At 40.7% G+C, this 19,784-nt stretch overlaps 1 protein-coding gene across 1 annotated transcript; it reads left to right on the top strand.

The window, feature by feature from the left end:
• The first annotated feature begins 3,824 nt into the window (after window positions 1-3,824).
• Window positions 3,825-19,734, top strand: LOC116329231 (macrophage mannose receptor 1-like). The gene is made up of 30 exons (XM_039617212.1): window positions 3,825-3,987; window positions 4,094-4,495; window positions 5,917-6,090; window positions 7,151-7,306; window positions 7,382-7,495; window positions 7,608-7,748; window positions 7,836-8,015; window positions 8,386-8,543; window positions 8,624-8,740; window positions 8,821-8,936; window positions 11,610-11,758; window positions 12,522-12,721; window positions 12,808-12,923; window positions 13,027-13,111; window positions 13,206-13,350; window positions 13,466-13,504; window positions 13,811-13,974; window positions 14,111-14,175; window positions 14,289-14,389; window positions 14,522-14,661; window positions 14,830-14,935; window positions 15,155-15,321; window positions 16,376-16,481; window positions 17,699-17,931; window positions 18,043-18,208; window positions 18,306-18,458; window positions 18,545-18,661; window positions 18,752-18,910; window positions 19,007-19,039; window positions 19,130-19,734. Exons 1-30 carry the CDS (start codon window positions 3,918-3,920, stop codon window positions 19,369-19,371), a joined length of 4,314 nt encoding a protein of 1,437 aa, XP_039473146.1. The 5' UTR covers window positions 3,825-3,917; the 3' UTR covers window positions 19,372-19,734.
• The last annotated feature ends 50 nt before the right edge of the window (window positions 19,735-19,784 follow it).

Below are 19,784 nucleotides of genomic sequence, written 5' to 3'. Positions count from 1 at the left end.
TTTTCATGCTTTAATGACTCTTAGGTCAGTATTTAGTATTCCAAAATCAAACAAAAGCATACCTCTGAAAATGGTCAGGTACAAAGACTGAACTGACAATGAGTGAAAAAGCAGCCAATGTCCAAAGAAAAACTTTGAAAGACCATCAGAAAGCCTGGAGAACTGTTGCTCAAGACAACTTTTAACATGACAGGAAACTCTGTCATGGCAACTTGGTAGCAAAATATAAAGAAACAAGAGGTGGCTAAATGCTTTTGCACAGTACTGTATTTATTGTGGCATTTCAAATTTAAGATATGTCACTGCTAAAACTGTACATTTTGCCTCCTTTGCACACATCATTACACCGCGTTCCAAATTATTATGCAAATGATATTTTTCTCTGTTTTTCCTAAATAGTCGATTCAAATGACAGTCAGCATAATTTTTGTGTCATCCACCATTAGAGTATAATTCAAATGTTACTGATCGAAACTCCCAATGGAAACAGTATTTTTTTCAAAAATAAAAAACTTAAATTACACTGTTCCAAATTATTTCTCACACAGAGTTTCAAAACATTTTATAGGTTGTAGAGAATTGAAAATGGTCATTTGTTGAATTTGCAGCATTAGTAGATCAATTTTACTGAAATCAAAAGCTATTTCAATCAAAAACATCTTAACAGGTCAAGTAGGACCCCTTATTTGATAGCAGTTTTACAATTCTTGCATCCATGGAACTTGTAAATTTTTGGAAAGTTTCTTCTTGAATGTCTTTGCACGATGTCAGAATAGCCTCCCAGAGCTGCTGTTTGGATGTGAACTGCCTCCCACCCTCATATTTTTTTGTTTGAGGATATTCCAAAGGTTCTCAGTAGGATTGAAGTCAGGGAAAAATGGGGGCCAAACCATGATTTCTCTCCTTTTATGCCGATAGCAGCCAATGATGCAGAGGTGTTCCTTGTAGGATAAGATGGTGCATTGTCTTGCATGAAGATGGTTGTGTTGCAGAAGGCACAGTTCTTCTCTTTCTACAATGGAAGAAAGTGGTCAGTCAGAAACTCCACATACTTTGCAGAGGTCATTTTCACACCTTAAGTGACCCTAAAGAGGCCGACCAGCTCTCTTCCCGTGATTCCGGCTCAAAACATGACTCCACCATGTCCTTGCTGACGTTGCAGCCCTGTTGAGACATGATGGCTGTCCACCAACCATCCACCACTGCATCCATCTGGACCATCCAGGGTTGCAATGCACTCATCAGTGAAAAGGACTGTTTGAAAATTAGTCTTCATGTAGTTCTGGGCACACTGCAGCCGTTTCTTGATGTTCGCAAAGCTCCAGAAGCACCAGCAGCTTCAAATATCTGTTTGCTGCTTTGTAATGGCCTTTTAGCAGCTGTTATCTTAATCAGATGTATTTGTCTGGCAGAAACCTTCATCATTGTGCCTTTATCTGCACGAACCCATGTGTGCTCTGACTAAGCCACAAATCTCTTACATTATGGTGATCACGCTTAAGTTTTCGTGAAATAGCAAAGGTTTTCATTACGTGCCCAAGGCATTCAACTATTTCACGCTTTTCAGCAACAGAGAGAGCAACTCCTTCCTATATTGCTTGAAAATAGTGGTCTGCTTAATAATGTGGAACATCCTTCTTTAGTAGTTTTTCCTTTAATTGGGCTCACCTGGCAACTAATGATCATAGGTGTCCGAGATTGATTTCAGTGATACAAAGAGTCCTGAGACACAATTCCATCCATGGGTTTAATTGAAAAACAACTTTATTCTTAGAATAGAAGAATTAGAAGAATTTAATCTTTATGACACTTACACACAATTTGCATAATAATTTGGAACTAAACTTCTGCTGGCTTCATTGTGGTTAAAGAACTAATTGCATTCGCCATAGTTGGACTTGATGCCCTCATATTCTTCCGTAAACAAATACACAGGATATTGTAAGGAAGGAAGTATTATTTTTCTCTTATTTTTATTATTTTGTTATTACTGTTGCATCATAATCATATAACAAGCATCTGCAATGACGCATTTATTGAAGTATTGATATTGTATTCATAGGTTTAAACATATTGGCACCCAATTAATTAGTCTTTAGTACAGGTCCAGTAAGAACCACTTTAAACTGTTGAGTTGAATCTATAATTATTTATTTTGTGTTATCTTTTATGCATCTATATCTATGATTAAGCTTTTAGTAGAGGTTCTTGATTGAAACAGTTGTTTAATACATTTTACATATAAGTCAAGATCATTACACACAGGATGGCCTTAGCCTGGTTGCCTAAGCCGAGGTCAATTAAAGTGCAGCGCGAGGATCACACATGCACAGACATACACACACACACACATACACCCACATACAGTTAGAGAGGTTCATTTGTAGGTGAAAGTTTAAGCATGTTTTGCTAGGGTTGCAGTTTTTATGTTGGTGTACGTGACTGTTTGATGAAGAAGCAGGTGCACGATGTGAGAGTTGAGCTGGCTTGCGGGAAACCACCAGGGAGAAGATGGAAGCCAGTGTCCTTTAATTGTGTCACAAGTTGTCAAATAGAACATTTGTGGTTTTGAGTTGACGTATCCATGTTTTGTACGCTTGAGGGGGCGTTCTAATACCCCGATGCATAAAACGGTGTTCTGAAGTTTCGGAGATGAGATTTTGATGCTGTCTGCGCACAGGGTCAGCTCATTCTCCCACGCGTGTGTTTCATTAAAATCATCGTTTGACTCCACCTGGCAGGATAAGTGTGTTGTTTTTAATTTCCTTGTGCTCCCTCCTTAATAAAATGGATCTTAACAATATGTACCCCTGCCTGAGACCTCTGACAACAATTTATACTTACACAAAAATCTAGTCTGACTGCCACCAGACCAAAGACCAATACCAAATACCAAAGACCTGGTCGCCTACACAGAGCAGAATGAGCACGCAAAACAAAAAAGGTTTGAGAGCAGAGGCAAGCAGCATGGAAAACTCAGATTCATCAGATAAACCAAGGATTAAGACATATAGTAAATGTAAAGTCCAGGTTATTTTAATTTAAAAAAATCTTTAAAACTCTATTCAGTGTCATGACAAATGAACAAAGTTGAAAGCTACCACAGTCATTCTTCATTTTGTATGACTATTGTGTTCCTGACAGAAGTTCAGTTTGAACATTTAAGAAACTTCTATTAGTCTAAGCACCATAACTTGGTGTTTCTGCAGTTTGGAACCAAAGTGGTCAAAGTGCCACTCATTTCCCCCAATAGGAAGCAGGATTTCCTCTTGTCCTCTCTGTCTTCTGATTGGTGTCATTGCTCTACTCTTCAACTAAAGCCTCATAGTACTATCCTGCAAAAACATACATCAACAAAGTGCTACAAACCTCATTATATTGCTCAGGTCCTCACTGCAATCCTGTTCTTCTCAATCTCCCTTTGAATCTCAATTTAGTCTTGCACAATGCAATCTGCTCTCAGGGTTCAAGCTCCAGGCACATTTTTAGCACATAATGTCTATTTACAACAGTTTAAAGTCAACGATGAAGTCAATAAAGGGAATTAATCCTGAAAAGGGTGCTTTGCGACATTTAAAAAACAAACAAACCCTTTTGCTTTCATTATGAGTCTTACCTGACACATTAAGCTGACTTTCCTTTTCTTGCTGAATGGAAAGGTTAGATTGTTTGTTTCCTACTTCCTGCCTACCCTGCCAAAAGTGCTGCAAAGCTTGTGGAACTTCCAGGAGTTTGACCAGGCATAACTACTCATGTGACAGGATATCCATCTGTCTGATTAAAAAGGGAAGGCACTGAGTCTCTGTACCACTGTTGCTCCATGTCACACACCTTTGCATACACCAGACCCCTTTGCTCATGACGGGAAATCTCTGCTACAGCCTCGTCCAACAGTAACTGCAAACTACACAAGGATAATGTTGCCCTGTTTAAATTTTGCTGTGGTTCTCTGTGTCCTTCAAGTCCTCTGCATCACCGCTGATATAGGTATGTAACATGGAAACATTTTTGTTGGCTAATACACTTGTGGCTTCATTTGAAAAACATATGCCATGTGAATGTGTTGCTGAATTTTCTTTTTGCTCTGCTCCAGACACAAGTAGCTTCCTGATCTTCAATGAAGATCACAACAAGTGCATAAAGGTGGAGAGTGCCACCTCTATAACAGTGGCTGCTTGTGAGCCTCATGCCAAAGATCAACAGTTCCGATGGGTCTCTGAGTCTCGTCTCCTCAGTTTGTCTCTCAAGCTGTGTTTGGGTACTACAGCGATAAAGGACTGGGTGAAGGTGCAGCTCATGGAATGTGATGAGAGCAATGACCTCCAGCATTGGCAGTGTAAGAACGATACCCTCTTTGGCCTAAAAGACCAGGACCTGCACTTAAACTGGGGCAATCGCAATGAGAAAAGTGTCATGATCTACAAAGGTTCAGGGATCTGGAGTCGCTGGAGGATATATGGCACTCAGGGGGACCTCTGTTCAAAGGGATATCAAGGTAAATGGTAAATGGTAAATGGCCTGTATTTGTACAGCGCTTTACTAGTCCCTAAGGACCCCAAAGCGTTTTACACATCCAGTCATTCACTCATTCACACACACATTCACACACTGGTGATGGCAAGCTACATTGTAGCCACAGCCACCCTGGGGTGCACTGACAGAGACGAGGTAGGAATGATGGGTACAAGAGCCTACAAAGATAGCTAAACTCAAGTGTGCTTTAGCTTTGTAGAAAGTTTAGAAATGTGTTTTAGAAGGTCCATGAACAATGCATGCTTTAAAGCTGTTGTTTTTAGGAATTTGTAAAGAACAATAATATAGTTCATTCTTCCATTAAAATTATAAATGCAAAATATTATAATCTGTACAAAGTAAACCAGGTTAAAAAAGTGCTATGGCTACAGATGAACTTACATTTACCATCTAAATATCTGAAAGTATGTGGAAGGTTTTTTTTATCTGATCTGAGTACAAAATTTGGCTTGGCTATAATAATATTTATTGAGGATTTTGTAGTTGTCTATGGAAAGTAACATAGTTCTTATTCTTTCCCCCTTCTTTTTAAATATTTGGACAGAGTATGAATGTTTTAGCACGTGTTAGAATACGTCATTGTTTGGAATGTAGCATTTGAGGATTTAAGCATTACAAAATTATGTTTTAAACTGCAGGTATAATTTTTAGAAAGTTTTTCTTGGACTAGAAGGGAGCTGGTTACAGCTGTAGAGAAACTTGCTGTTCTTACTAAAAGTGAGCACAGTCAGAGATCGCTGGTGAGACTGCATAATTGTCAGTGCAGCACAGATAATAAGCAGTGCTTATGAAGGCACTCTCTGTGCACAGCAGAGACAGCAAGTCTCAACTGTATAACTGGAATCCATCATGGATAGGTGAAAAACCCACACTTTTTAAAGCTTGGTAACTCAAACAACCAAAAGCTGTATTAAGTTTTAACATCCACCATCACATTCAGGTCAAGATAAAACTTTAGACTCATTTATCACACCTGACAACCTATTTGCAAATTACAAGTATGAGTTTGCACACTTTAATGTACTTCTGGTTTGGAGTGATTTGCAGTGATTCTTACTTACCATTTGCAACTTTTGCAGCACTTCCCAACATTTTGGAGTATTTTGGAAAAAATCTGTTTTCATCATGGGAACATGTCCATTACAAGCACAAGTCCATTTTCTAAATTTAAATGACTGACCTTAACCAGGGCAAGAAACCGAACACTGCTCCTTCTCGCCCAGCATCAGTAAACAAACTTGAGGGTAAATTGGCTGAAATCAATTGAATGAAGTTCTAAAACCTTAAGAAAGGAACCCTAAAAAGTTGGGAGGCAAACTCTCATAATTATCAATCACATGCTGGTGAAATGACTGCATGTCTCCATTATTTGTGTCTCCGCAGAGATATTCACACTAAGAGGAAATGCTTTTGGAGCCGCTTGTCAGTTCCCTTTTAAGTTCCACGAGAAGTGGTACGCCGAATGCACTAAAGACGGTCGTACGGATGGACAGCTGTGGTGTGCCACAGAGAGAGATTATGATAAAGTGGGAAAATGGGGATTTTGTCCAACCAGAGGTAAGGAATGAAAAATCTCTTTAACCTGAAGGATGGTTACAGATGATCCAGTCCACTTTACATCTATAATATGAAGACAGAAATCCCTCCATGGTTACTTTTATCAAATCATGCACAAAAAATAGATTTTTTTATGAAGAATTCAGTGCTGCAGGCTTATTTTCTGACCCTTTCTCACCTCTTCCTCTCATGGACTGTCAACACGGCACTGTCCTCTGTTTCCTCTTTTCACAGGCTTAAGTTTCCCCTGGCATTGCTCTTAAACTGAGGCAGGAAAGCAACAGCAAAATAAATGGCTCTCATCTTACCAGACTGTTTTATAAAGTCAGAGCTCCGTCCCATCTAAGGCTGTAGAGGATGTCTCTTAAAATACATACTTTATATACTTTCTTTCTTTAAGTTCTTTAAATTCTTATTGATACTTTCTGTTCCTGTGTATCAGCTATTCCCAAAATTAAGACTGCTGTGGCCCACTTAAAAACCACAGACTCCCATTGGGCCCACCCAATCCTTAATCTTTCTTCTAATCAAAATACAAGAAAAATCAATGTATTTCTTTGAAAATGTTATTCAAAAAGCATAAACAACACAGGCTGTTGGCTATAAATTGCTAATGTTACCCAGTCAGTGTTAAGGCCCACCTGCCACACAAACCTCAGTACTATAATTTCACAAACTAACCACCTCTTATTACTAGTTTTAATTAACTTTTTATATAAATAAATACATTTATATACATATGCAATTGCATATACTTGTAATTTCAAACTGAATTTCTCTTATTACTGCAGCACCACCTGCAGTACCTTCACTGCCCACCCCTCAGCTCACACTTCGCGAATCATTGTTATATATCAACGTGTCATTAAAACAGACTTGTTTTAAATTCTAATAGCACCCAGTCTTCAGTCCATATTCAAACCATTCAGGGTAATAAAAAAAACTGAATCCCTCACTGTGTACTGAAGTCAGGGAGCGTTCAATGAATTTAACTTCCTGATGTAAGTAATTTCCAGCTGTGTAATAATTGATAGCGCTTTGTGTCTTTGCCATAATCTAGCATCCTCCTACTGGATCACTGACCCAGTCACAGGGGTTCAGTATCAATTAAACGCTCAGTCAGTGTTGACTTGGTATCAGGCCAGGAAGAGCTGCCAGCAGCAGGGAGCTGACCTCCTCAGCATCGTAGAGCTGCATGAGCAGTCATACATTTCAGGTACATAATCAACCTTGTATCATCTGTGTTATATTGCTGATGATACATTAATTTCAAATGCATATTTTGACACAGGGTTAGCAAATGATTTGGGCTCATCTCTGTGGATTGGGCTGAACAGCTTGGATTTTGACAGTGGATGGCAGTGGAGCAACGGAAACCCTTTCAGATATTTAAACTGGGCCCCAGGTTAGTATGTCTTGGTATATGTCATGGAATTATTTGAGTTTTTTAAATACCTGGAGTACTTCAAAAGTACACCCTTTTATATTTAGCATTAACTAACCTGTGCTTCCCACAGGTCATCCATCATCAAACCCTGGGTTAAACTGTGCAACCCTAAATGCTGCAAAGGCCTCAAAGTGGGAGAGCAGCGTGTGCAGCAAGAAACTTGGTTACATTTGTCGTAAAGGAAACGCTACCAGTCTGCCCCCGCCATCGAGTAAATCTCAGTTTGTTATGAGTCCGTATCTTTACAAAACAAACCTACAAAGAGTTTGTTCTTAGCCCTTCTGGTCTCTATCCACAGCCATACAGCCTGGCTTTTGCCCCAATCACTGGGTTCACTATGCAGGAAACTGCTACTATCTGGTGAGGACTGCAGAGATGTGGAGTAATGCTTTAGCTGCATGCCGCAAAGAAGGAGGAGATCTTGCCAGCATACATAACATAGAGGAGCAGAGCTTCATTATTTCTCAGTCTGGATACAGTAAGTGTGCAAGAAGATAACAACAAATAACAATATCCTGCTAAAGTACTGAAATATCAGAAAGTAAGTACTCTACCGTGACATAGAATAGGCCTACCTATTACATACCTACCTATAAATTAAAAGAAATAATTTTACATTTCGAGAAAATATGAAACTAGCCTTGCGCTAATTAGCTTAGCATAGCATTAGCTAGGTTGTACAGTATGAGCTTTGTAACAACCTATACCCGGCAGCACCTGCAAACCAGACTAAATAAATAAATAAATACATTTGTCATATTCATTAAACAGTGCTACTATAAAAACAGCCTGAAAGAGTAAGGAGACATATATGACCACTTTCCGTCTCTCTATATTTCAAACCTCAGTGCCGACAGATGTGCTCTGGATTGGCATGAATGACCAAAAGAACCAGATGCTCTTTGAATGGTCCGATCACTCACATGTCACCTTCACCCAGTGGCAGAGTGATGAGCCCTCTCATCTCACCAGCTTCCGAGAGGACTGTGTCCTGATTCAAGGAAAGGTAGCACAAATTCTTGCTAAATGACAATCAATATTGTTATACAGTTACTACTCTAAGACCCCTCTGTATTTCTTATACAGGATGGTAAGTGGGCAGATCACATGTGTGAGAAGTCCCATGGATATATGTGCAAGAAGAAGGCCTCAGCTAAACCAATTGGAGGCAGTCTAGCAGAAGTCAACAAAGGGTGCACGCTTGTGAGTTATGTCCTCTCCTTTAAATACAGGTGTAATTTAACAGAAAAGCCTTTATTCATCATTTTTTCTCCCTTTTTTAGGGATCAATCAGGTTTGGTTCATACTGTTATAACATCGGAGCTGAGAAAAAAACCTTTGAAGAGGCAAAGCAGGCATGCTCAGGGGCTGGTGCGAACCTGGTGGATGTGTCTGATAGGTATATTTCATGTTTAAATGTTTTTGTAATAGTTCAAATACCAAATATCCATCCATCTCTCCATCCATTTTGTTCAGCTTATCCGGGGCAGCAGCCCAAGCAGAGAAGCCCAGACCTCCCTCCTCCAGCTTGTCCAGGGGAACAACAAAGCATTCCCAGGTCGCCGAGAGATATAATCTCTCTAGCGTGTCCTGGTTCTGCCCCGGGGCTTCTTCCTGGTGGGACATGCCCATAAAACCATAAAACCAGGAGGCACCTAGGAAGTCCCTCCTGAGTGAGGTTTTATGGTCAGGTGCCCGAATCACCTCAGCTGGCTTCTTTCGATCTCGAGGAGAAGCGGGTCTACTTTGAGCCCCTCCCGAATGGCCGAATTTCTCACCCTATCTCTAAGGGAGAGGCCAGCCACCCTTTGGAAGAAGCCCACTTCTGCCACTTGTATCTGAGATCTCATTCTTTCGGTCACTACCCGCAGCTCGTGACCATAGGTGTGGGTAGGGACGTAGATCGACCAGTAAATTGAGAGCTTTGCTTTTACACTCATCTCTCTCTTCACCACAACAGACCAGTACAGTGTCTGCATCACTGTGGCCGCTGCACCAATCCGTTTGTCGATCTCCTGCTCCCTTCTCCCGTCACTTGTTAACAAGACCCCGAGATACTTAAACTCCTCCACTTGGGGCAGGAACTCGTCCCTAACCTGGAGTGGGCACTCCACCCTTTTCCGGCTGAGGACCATGGCCTCAGATTTGGAGGTGCTGATTCTCATTCCCACTGCTTCATACTCGGCTGCGAATCGTTCCAATTTGAGCTGGAACCCCATCAGCAGATGAAGCCGACAGAATCACATCATCTGCAAAAAGCAGAGATGAGATCCTGAGACCACCCAAGTGAAAACCTTCCACCACTTGGCTATGCCTAGAAATTCTGTCCATAAAAATAATGAACAGAATTGGTGACAAAGGGCAGCCCTGGCTGAGCACATCACCCACCAGGAACGAGTCCGACTTATTGCCGGCTATGCGGACCAAGTTCTTGCAACGGCTGTATAAGGACTGAATGGCCCGTAGCAATGGGCCAGACACCCCGTAATCCTAGACCACCACCCACAGGACCCCCCGAGGGACATGGTCGAATGCCTTTCCCAAGGAGGCTGAGGACTGTGATTCCCCTGTAGTTGGAACACACCCTCCGGTCCCCTTTCTTAAAGATGGGAAGCACCACCCCGGTCTGCCAGTCCAGGGGTACTGCCCCTGATCTCCACGCAACATTGTAGAGGCATGTCAACCAAGAAAGCCCTACAACATCCAGAGCCTTCAGAAACTCGGGGCGGACCTCATCCACCCCAGGGGCTCTGCCACCAAGGAGTTGTTTAATTGCCTCAGTGACCTCGCCCGCAGAGATTGGCTGGTCATCCCCTTCATCCCCCGACTCTGCTTTCTCCACGGAAGACGTGCCAGTGGGATTAAGGAAGTCCTCAAAGTATTGCTTCCACCACCAGAGAATTTTCTCAGTCGAAGTCAGCAGCACTCCACCCGCACTATAAACAGTGCAGGTAGAACACCGCTTTCTCCTCCTGAGTCGCCTGACGGTTTGCCAGAATCTTTTCGAGGGAGTCCGAAAGTCTTTTTCCATGGCCTCTCCGAAATCCTCCCACACCCGAGTTTTTGCTTCAGCCACCACCCGCTGAAGTCCAATAACAAAACACGTGACTTGAGCATTGAAGTCTTCCAGTAGAACAACAGTGTCCCCAGGAGGACCACCCTCCAGTACCCCACCCAGGGACTCCAAGAAGGCTGGGTACTCTGAACCGCCACTCGGCGCATAAGCGCAGACGACAGTCAGGACTCGTTCCCCGACCTGAAGGCGAAGGGAACAAACCCTCTCGTCCACTGGGAGAAACCCCAACATACCGGCAGCAAGCCGAGGGGATACCAAGATACCCACCCTGGCCCGCCACCTCTCACCAGGGGCAACTCCAGACAGAGTCCAGCCCCTCTCCAGGAGGCTAGTTCCAGAGCCCAAGGTGTGCGTTGATGTGTGCCTGACTATATCTAACCGGTACCTCTCAACCACATGCACTAACTCAGCCTCCTTCCCCACCAGAGAGGTGAAATTCCGTGTACCAATTGCCAGTCTTGGTAGCCGGGGATCAGTCCTCCCCTCCTGGCCGCCACCCGGCTCACAATGCACCCGGCCCCTACGGTGCCTCCTGCGGGTGGTGGGCCTGCACCACCTTTGCTTTTTGTTCCATTGGTGGACCATGCATTTTCAATATTGTGCAATAATTTTCATTTACGTAGTCATTAGAAGTTTAAACTAGATTAAAATTGGATTGCACAGTCCTCGCTCATATCATTGCTCAATTCTTGAGGAACATGGTTTCAGTTCTTTCTTCAGTTTTTCTTTTTGTTTATTTTTTTTACAGGGGATTGCAAAAGAAATACCTGGACAAGGGTAGCTTTACTAGAGCTCTGATCACTTGATCGTGATCGCCTACTTTTACATAAAAATCCTTTAATATTAGAGCCTTCATCAGACTACTATGGACAGTACTGAACCATGACATGAAAATTTGTATGTCTGTTTTGGACTTTACAACTATTCCACACTTAATTTTAATGTAGAAATGTCACACGTATGCCAAACGTTCTGTTGGTGTATGTTTTCATGCAGATATGAGAATGCTTTTCTGGTCAGTTTGGTGGGCTTGAGACCAGAGAAGTACTTCTGGACAGGCTTATCCAACACAGAAGACAGAAACATGTTCAAATGGACGACTGAAAGAGCGGTCACGTTCACTAATTTCAATGTGGGAATGCCAGGTACACTCTTTAACCTTATACACTCTTTAACTTATTACAATCCAGAGTCAGTTTTGATGTGTGTTTGGCATCACTGTCCTGTTGGAATACCCATTTGTGTCCAAGTTTGTGTCCATCTAGCCAATGATTTGAGGAGAAGTTGTACAATTTGGAAGAATTCACCCTTTGTGTAATGTAGCAGAACCATTGTCAGCAAAACAGTCCCAGAGCATATTGCTACCACCACCATGCTTGGCAGTTGATACAGTGTTCTTAATTTACTCCTCACCTTTACTCCTATTATTTTGGCTGAATAGTGGACAGCTTCAAATTTCAGTCGAGCTTGAAGGTGCTGATTTTTGAAACTGGCTTCACTATTGACAGTGAAACTGGGATTACAGCAGTTTCCAGTTCATGTCAAGATTCAGTCTTGGTGGTTCCTAGCTTGTTCCTGAACTAACTAAATTTCCTCTCAATTGAGGGAGAAAGTTAGGGTCTTCTTCCAGATTTTGGCAATGTGGTGACACAGCTGAATAACTTGTACTTAAGCTAAATAATTTAAACTGATAATCTCGGAATCTGCAGTTGTTTAGAGACAGACCTTCCCAATCTACAGTTCTCCTTCTTCACTTCACTTGGTCTTTGCCATTGTTCTGAGTATGCTGTCATGATAATCATTGTCGTGTAATTCATGATCACTAATGAGAAGTTATGCTCAACATAGTTTCTTTCATGTATTTGATTGAATCTAATCCTTATGCCTTTTACCTTACTCTAATAAAAGACAGAAAACAAGGATGTGTTGCCATGACAACTGGAGTTTTTGCTGGACTATGGGATGTTGTCAGCTGCAGTAACAAGGAGAAGTATATTTGCAAGAAACGTGCTGAGGGTGTGCAGACAACAACAGCTCCACCCACCACTCTGGCTGCGACTTGTGCTTCTGAGTGGACCCCAGTCGGCAAAGGGAACAAATGTCTCAAAGTAGGAGCACAAACTTAAGAACAATAACAAATTTGAGCCATTTCAGTAATAAAACACTTTTCCCCCCTTTTTTCTCCTTAATAAAGGTGTACAAGAAACGTCAAGAGGAAAAGAAGACTTGGTCTGAAGCACGGGACTTCTGCAGGGCCATTGGCGGTGACCTCATAAGCTTCCACAGTCAACAGGAATGGAGACCGCTCAAGTATGTTTACTTGCACTAGCTAACAGCTTGCATATCTCAGAATTCATACTGGGTAAATCAACAAGTCAGATAATCAGTGCTTGTGTTTTTTACTTTCATACAGTTTTCTCTACTACAGTGAAAAATTTTGGATAGGCCTCAGCTTACAGGGAACCAATGGAGGTTTTGTCTGGAGTGATGGATCACCGGTACGTAGAAATTCAGAACAATCAGGAAAAGCTTTAATTATTACTGCTCTCCTTTCCTGTCTAATTATGTATCTTTCTAAAAACTTTGACCTAGCTTGACTTTGAGTACTGGAACTATGGAGAACCAAATAACCACAATGACAACGAGCACTGTACAGAGATGGATCCTAATTTGAGAATGAGGTGGAATGATCGACACTGTGATGCCTACAATAGCTGGATTTGCCAGTTAAGCAAAGGTGAGACAGGCTGATCTTATCTTAGAATTTCAGCTCACACAGAGCCATATTTCCAAACATTTGGCGTTAAATTAAAGCTTGGTAATATTTGTGGGTTTCGTTTATTTATTGTCAGGTGTGACTCCCAACCCCGAGCCTGTGATATCTGTACAAGGTAAGTTTAATTATTGTTCCAGAGAAAAGTCTAGTTGATTCAACAGATCTTTCTATTTCACTGAGAAATACAGTGTAGGTCAGTTGAGACACTATTTCTGTCTAGATTCAACGATGCCCTCTGCTATTACATTGATTGGTCTGAAATGTAAATGTATACCTCATTAATTTATTTATGGTTCTTGGAGGCTAAACCCTAAGGATTCTCTAATATTTCTGGCTTTTTTCTTTTCATAACTCATCTTAAAGAATCACAAAGCTGCTGGTATGACTGAACTTCCAATGACTGTTTTTGTTCTCTTTGCAGAATACAACACCACAGATGATGGATGGCTTCTATACAACGACAGCCAGTATTACGTGAACATGAACAAACAGAGTATGGAAGCAGCCAGAGCCTACTGCAAAAAAAACTTTGGTGAACTTGTAGTCATCACAGGAGAGAGCGAGAGAAAGTTCCTTTGGAAACAGGCAAGAAATATAGAATTTATTTCCAAACCTGATAACTCAAATCAGCACCTTTGTGCATTTTCTTTAAATTCTAAAATCCACAGAGTCTCTTTTTCCTTTTCCTCCTGATATAAAGTCTCATTTTATGTTTCAACAGATTTCTAGAGGAACAGAAGGACAGTACTACATCGGCCTGATAGTGAATTTAGATAAATCGTTTAGGTAAATCAAAATGCATTATTTACCAGAAAAACACACTAGCTGTTTACAAACAACCTTTATCAAATGTTTAGGATTTCTTGATCACTTGTTAATTCTGTACTTTTCATTTTAAGCTGGCTTGATGGCACCCCTGTAACTTACACCGCATGGGAACGCAATGAGCCCAACTTTGCCAACAATGATGAAAACTGTGTGACTATGTACAACAGCATGGGTGAGTCTAATACAGAGAAAATCCATATTGTAATTTATGGTAAATGTTAGCTAAGAAATTAACCCCTAAATCCCTTGAAATGATTTGAAATTTAATTCAATTCATCATTTTCTGTAAATTGTTCGCATTTAGGGTACTGGAATGATATCAACTGTGGTATTGAGCTTCCTTCGATATGTAAGAGAAGCAACAGTTTTATCAATACAACAATGGCCCCGACCACAGCTCCCATAGGAGGATGTGCTCCAGAGTGGCTAGCTTTCCAAGGAAAGGTAAATATATATGTACTACACACAGATTATTCCAGGTGAATGTCTTTAATTAAACAAATAAATAAATTAATGAATAAATAAAAAGTATAGCAAAATATCCTGGCCAAGTTGATGTCTTCCCATTTGTTATTTTAGTATAAACGTCCTAATTAGATTTTATTTACACAGTGCTACAAATTTGTTGTGGGGATTAACAAAAACTGGCACGATGCCAGGACACACTGCATAAACCAGGGAGGAAATCTGCTTTCTATAACCAGTGAGAAAGAGCAAGGTGAGTGACAGGAGTGTTGCAAAGTGCAGTTCATGTTTAAACATATCGGTTATTTTATTTATTTATTTTATTTTTAGAAAGAGGGGCAATACATATTAATGAACATTTTAATAAATGTAAATATGTCAGATTATAGCCTTGGGCTAATTTCCATCTGATTCCATCTTGATTTTCATGTGTCACTAAATTACATTGCAATTGTTGATCATTCCTTTCTAGCTTTCCTAACAACACAGATGCTGAACTACCGGGAAGATTTTTGGATTGGTATGAATGATGTCAACTGGGACATGCGCTTTGTGTGGACAGATGGGAAAACCATTTCATACACCAACTGGGCCATAGGGGAGCCAGCACCATCAACTCCAGGAAAATATTTTCATGAGGTTATTCACTGATTTATTTTTCTGGGATTTTTTTTTTCTGTCTGTCACGTGCTTTAATTTAGTAAACAGATTGAATTAGACTGAATGCTGCCGATCCAGACAGCTAATATTAAATAAACAGTTTAGTTAAACAGTATGGTACATGTATGTGTCCCAGATGGTCCCAGTCACCTTAGCACAGGATTTAGGAAGAAGTATGATATTCAAAAGATCACTTTTAATTGCTGAAATGGTTGTATTTCTTTGTTATCCCATCCTTCCAAGTCAAGGTTTGGTCTAAAGCAGCGGTCCCCAACCTTTTTTGCGCCACTGACTGGTTTATGCCCGACAATATTTTCACGGACCAGCCTTGAAGGTGTCGCGGATAAATGCAACAAAATAAAACTAGTACCGGTACCGAAAAAAATGGCTCCACTATTTATTCATAACACACGTGAAAAGACCCAGGAAAACCGAGTTAACAATAAAAACGATAACAGAATAACGCTGAAAACCGAGAAAAACCCTGAAAACCATACATTTCACACCTGAGCCTCAACTCTCGCGGCCTGGTACCAAACGACTCACGGACCGGTACCGGTCCGAGGCCCAGGGGTTGGGGACCGCTGGTCTAAAGAATATATACAATATTTAAAATCTTTGTTTCATAATCAGTAATATAGAAAGAAAAAAACAACTGCAGCTATGTTTCCAGTTATCGAGTTCAGGAGCCTATCCCAGCAGTCACAGGGTCAGAGGTGGTGCACACAGTGGCCTTTGCTGGGTGAACAGACACAGAGAGGTGGACAACCGTGCTCACAGCCAATTTAGAGTCATCAGTTAACCTAACCAGCACCACTTGTATCTACTTTTAGTTAAATAAGTAAATCTGTAAACTCTTTTACTACACCAGCCATTCTGCCTCCATCACACAGTGATTACACAGATTATGTGTGCATGCCCCAGTGGTAATATTTATGTAAGACTGTAAGGCAAACATTTACTTACTCAAACGGTCGGAAAAAAGAAATGTCAGCATACTGTCATCATAAAACCTTTTTTTTCTGCTTGACAGTCCTATGACTGTGTCATCATGATAGGCACCAGTGCCAGAAAAACTGGATACTGGAAGGTGGCTGACTGTCAGTCAGAATATGGCTTCATCTGTAAAAGAAAAATTGGTGAGTAATAAACTAATGAGGCCACACTATCAGTAAAGCCTGCTGTTAAATTTAAAGGCGCTCTGTATTATCCTTATTTTCTCTTATATATACTGTTTATACAAATGTATTATGCAGCTTATCTCTATGAGTCACAAGATCAAGCTTCAGACAACTTTTTTAACTCTTGGATCTGTGTGATGTCAGTGACTAACCCTAATATGGTCATGTTGCCTATGGCCACAATAGCCCTATGCCAAGCAGTTCAAGCCTGTTGTTTGTAACAGTCAGCCAATCAGAACAATCAGTTTACAGTTAGCTTAACAATACCCAGCATAATCAAAAATGATTTCAACATTTAAATTATTTAAAAGTGTGACTTGTCATTAATTGTTGAATGATGGCAGTTGAGAGGACGCTGAATCATGATGTTGAAACAGACATTACAACAGAAATGTGTCCATTACACTGCAGAGCAGTACAGCGGCATGAAAAACAAAAGAAAAACACACAGAGAATGACCAGGAGCCAAACAGGAAGCACAACCAGAAGCAAAACAGATGATCTGACAAAAAAAGACGGGGTCAAAACAGGACTCTGTATACACGCATGATCTGATATCGTCGTGTTGGTGTTGTTCCCAGATCATCATACTAAATGTTGTTCCAGGATCAACATTGCAAGTGACCAATCAGAATGTTGTGACGTCATACTTTTGCGACTTCGGGAAAAACCACCGTAAAACAAAAAACTGTACTTAAGCTGCGAGAAACCGCCTCTGTCCACCGCTCAACGGACCCTGACCCTAATCCTAACCCTAACCCTAACCCTTTAATAAACGGTAAGCAGAATTGATATTGTCCTTGCAACATTGGAATTTCATAAATGCACGAATGGCTTGACGCGCAAAAGAATAACGTCACAACAATGTGATTGGTCACTTGCAATGTTGAACCTGGAACAACATTTTCATGATGATCTGGGAACAACACCAACACGACGATATCAGATCATCCCTGTATACACAGGGGGCTGCTGAGGATGAAAAACAGGTGGAAGAAGGTCAATGCACAGGAGCAAGTAATCAAACAGAAGTGAAAACAATGAGAGAAACAGGAGGGATGTAAAAGCAAAGTGGAATATAGTTACATTTTGTGTAGTCAAACTTGAGTTACAGAGCCCTTACGTAGACATTTCTTGTGACTATGATTACCAGCTAATGTGTGTCATTTACTCAGATTCACAAATTGCTGTCAAACCCACCACTGTGTCACCAAAGACCTTCTACAAGCTTGGCAATGACTCCTACAAAGTGGTGACCCAGAAAATGCGCTGGGATGAGGCCAGGAGGCAGTGCCAAGCAGATGATGCAGAGCTGGCTAGCATCCTGAGCCCCGTAGCACACGCATACGCCACCTTGCAGATTCTCAAGCTCAACGAGCCTTTGTGGATTGGCCTCAACAGCAATGTGGTAGGGGTCTACCTGTTACAGCTTATTGCTGGTTCAAGCAGGATTTCAAGTTGAGATTTTGACCTTGTTTCTAGCTCTGTGTCAGTTTTCATCAATTTCATTCTTTCACAGACTGGTTTTCACTTCAAGTGGGTGGATAACTGGGCTCTGTCTTACACCAAATGGGGCAAAAATGAACCTAAACATAACTACGCCTGTGTGTATGTAGACGTGGACAAAACATGGAAGACTGCACCATGTACCAATACCTATTATTCCCTTTGCAAAAGGTCACCAGGTGAGACATTCTCTCTTTTACACTTTGTACACACACACTCTGCATAATTAGCAGGCAGCTCATAAGACTGGCAAGAAACCTGCTCCTTCTTTTTCAGTTGTAGCTCCCACTGCTCCCCCGCAGCTTCCTGGAGACTGTCCACAATCAACAAGCAGGAGAACATGGATACCTTTCAGAGGCCATTGTTATTCCTTCTTCAGCTCAGTGACCAAAGACTGGGCCCATGCCTCAACTGAATGTATAAAAATGGGTAAGTTACAAATAATTCAATGTAAACAGAGAATTATGTCCATGTTTATGACCTTTAACATTTAACTGTTGTATCATGTTTATCAGGTGCTTCACTAGTGAGTATTCAGGACCCTATTGAGAGTAAATTCATAGAAGAGAATGTGGAGATTCTCCAGGACAGTGCCAAAACTTTTTGGATTGGAATGTATAAAACCCATGAAGGTGAGGTTAAATTCAGTGTAATATATACATGTATATACACACCGACACATTGGATATGTATTGATAAATTAACATGTCTCTCTGCTTCAGATAAGTGGATGTGGATCGATAACAGCCCTTTGGACTATACCAACTGGAATTCAGGAATGGCAGAGTCAGAGTCGTGTGTGTACATCAATTCTTACACTGGTCTGTGGAGTACGACATACTGCAGATTGTCATTTTCTTACATCTGCAAAACACCAAAAGGTAACTTAAATAAGCTTTTTAAAAAAAAAATTAAAAAAAAATTCAAATAAGCCTTGTATGTATTTATTTATTTATTTACTGATTTATCATTTTTAGTTATTAAACCTACAGAAAAGCCTCCATTTGTTGGTAAGTTGATAAAAATATATAACATATATTTTTTAAGTTTTCAAATCTGAGTAATTTCACTGCTCCAACTCTATGTTTTTGCCTCCTCAGCCCACGTCATCCAGGAAACTACACACGGGTCCGCTGGCATCATTGTGGCTATAGTATTAATTGTAATCGCCATAGTTGGACTTGGTGCCTTCCTCCTGTTCCGTAAAAGGATACCTAGGATACCTGCCCCCAACCTGAGAGAATCCACCTTTGACAACAAGTTATACTTCAACAATCCAAACCGAGCAGCGGTGGACACCAAAGGGCTGGTCGCGAACATCGAGCAGAATGAGCAAACATAAAAAGGCAGGAGAGGATTGGCAATCAACCCCATGAAAATTAGATTTCTGTCTTTATTTCATGCTTATATTTTGGATCACTTCTGTGGAAACTGGAATTGTTTGGTGTTTTGCTGTGTTTTTTTAGGAATTGTACGATTTGTATCAAAGATTGTTATTACAAAATATTGGGTTTTTGTTTTTCATGATAATGTGATATGTGAAATGTATACAGATTTTTTTGTTTTGTTTTACTTTTATAATCAACATAAAGAATGATGAGAATGACAAAAAGTGAATGTGATTTTTAGTGCAATTTGACAAATCTAAGTTGGAATGCTCTCTGCGTCCATTTTATGGCATTTAAATTAAAAAAATATCAAAGCATGAAAATTGTTTTCCATTTTTTTGCTTTTAAATGAATGAATAGAAACATA

The sequence above is a fragment of the Oreochromis aureus genome, linkage group 9, assembly GCF_013358895.1.
Source record: "Oreochromis aureus strain Israel breed Guangdong linkage group 9, ZZ_aureus, whole genome shotgun sequence".
In the NCBI taxonomy this organism is placed as follows: domain Eukaryota; kingdom Metazoa; phylum Chordata; class Actinopteri; order Cichliformes; family Cichlidae; genus Oreochromis; species Oreochromis aureus.
Note: the sequence above shows the minus strand (reverse complement) of the source record. Positions and strands in the feature narration are given on the sequence as shown.

Coding starts and splice junctions, on each gene's coding strand:
- LOC116329231 (XM_039617212.1), top strand. CDS start 3,918: ATGTTGCCCTGTTTAAATTTTGCTGTGGTTCTCTGTGTCCTTCAAGTC. Junction 13,975..14,110: donor GAAAGTTCCTTTGGAAACAG/GCAAGAAATATA, acceptor ATGTTTCAACAG/ATTTCTAGAGGAACAGAAGG. Junction 14,662..14,829: donor GGCTAGCTTTCCAAGGAAAG/GTAAATATATAT, acceptor TTATTTACACAG/TGCTACAAATTTGTTGTGGG.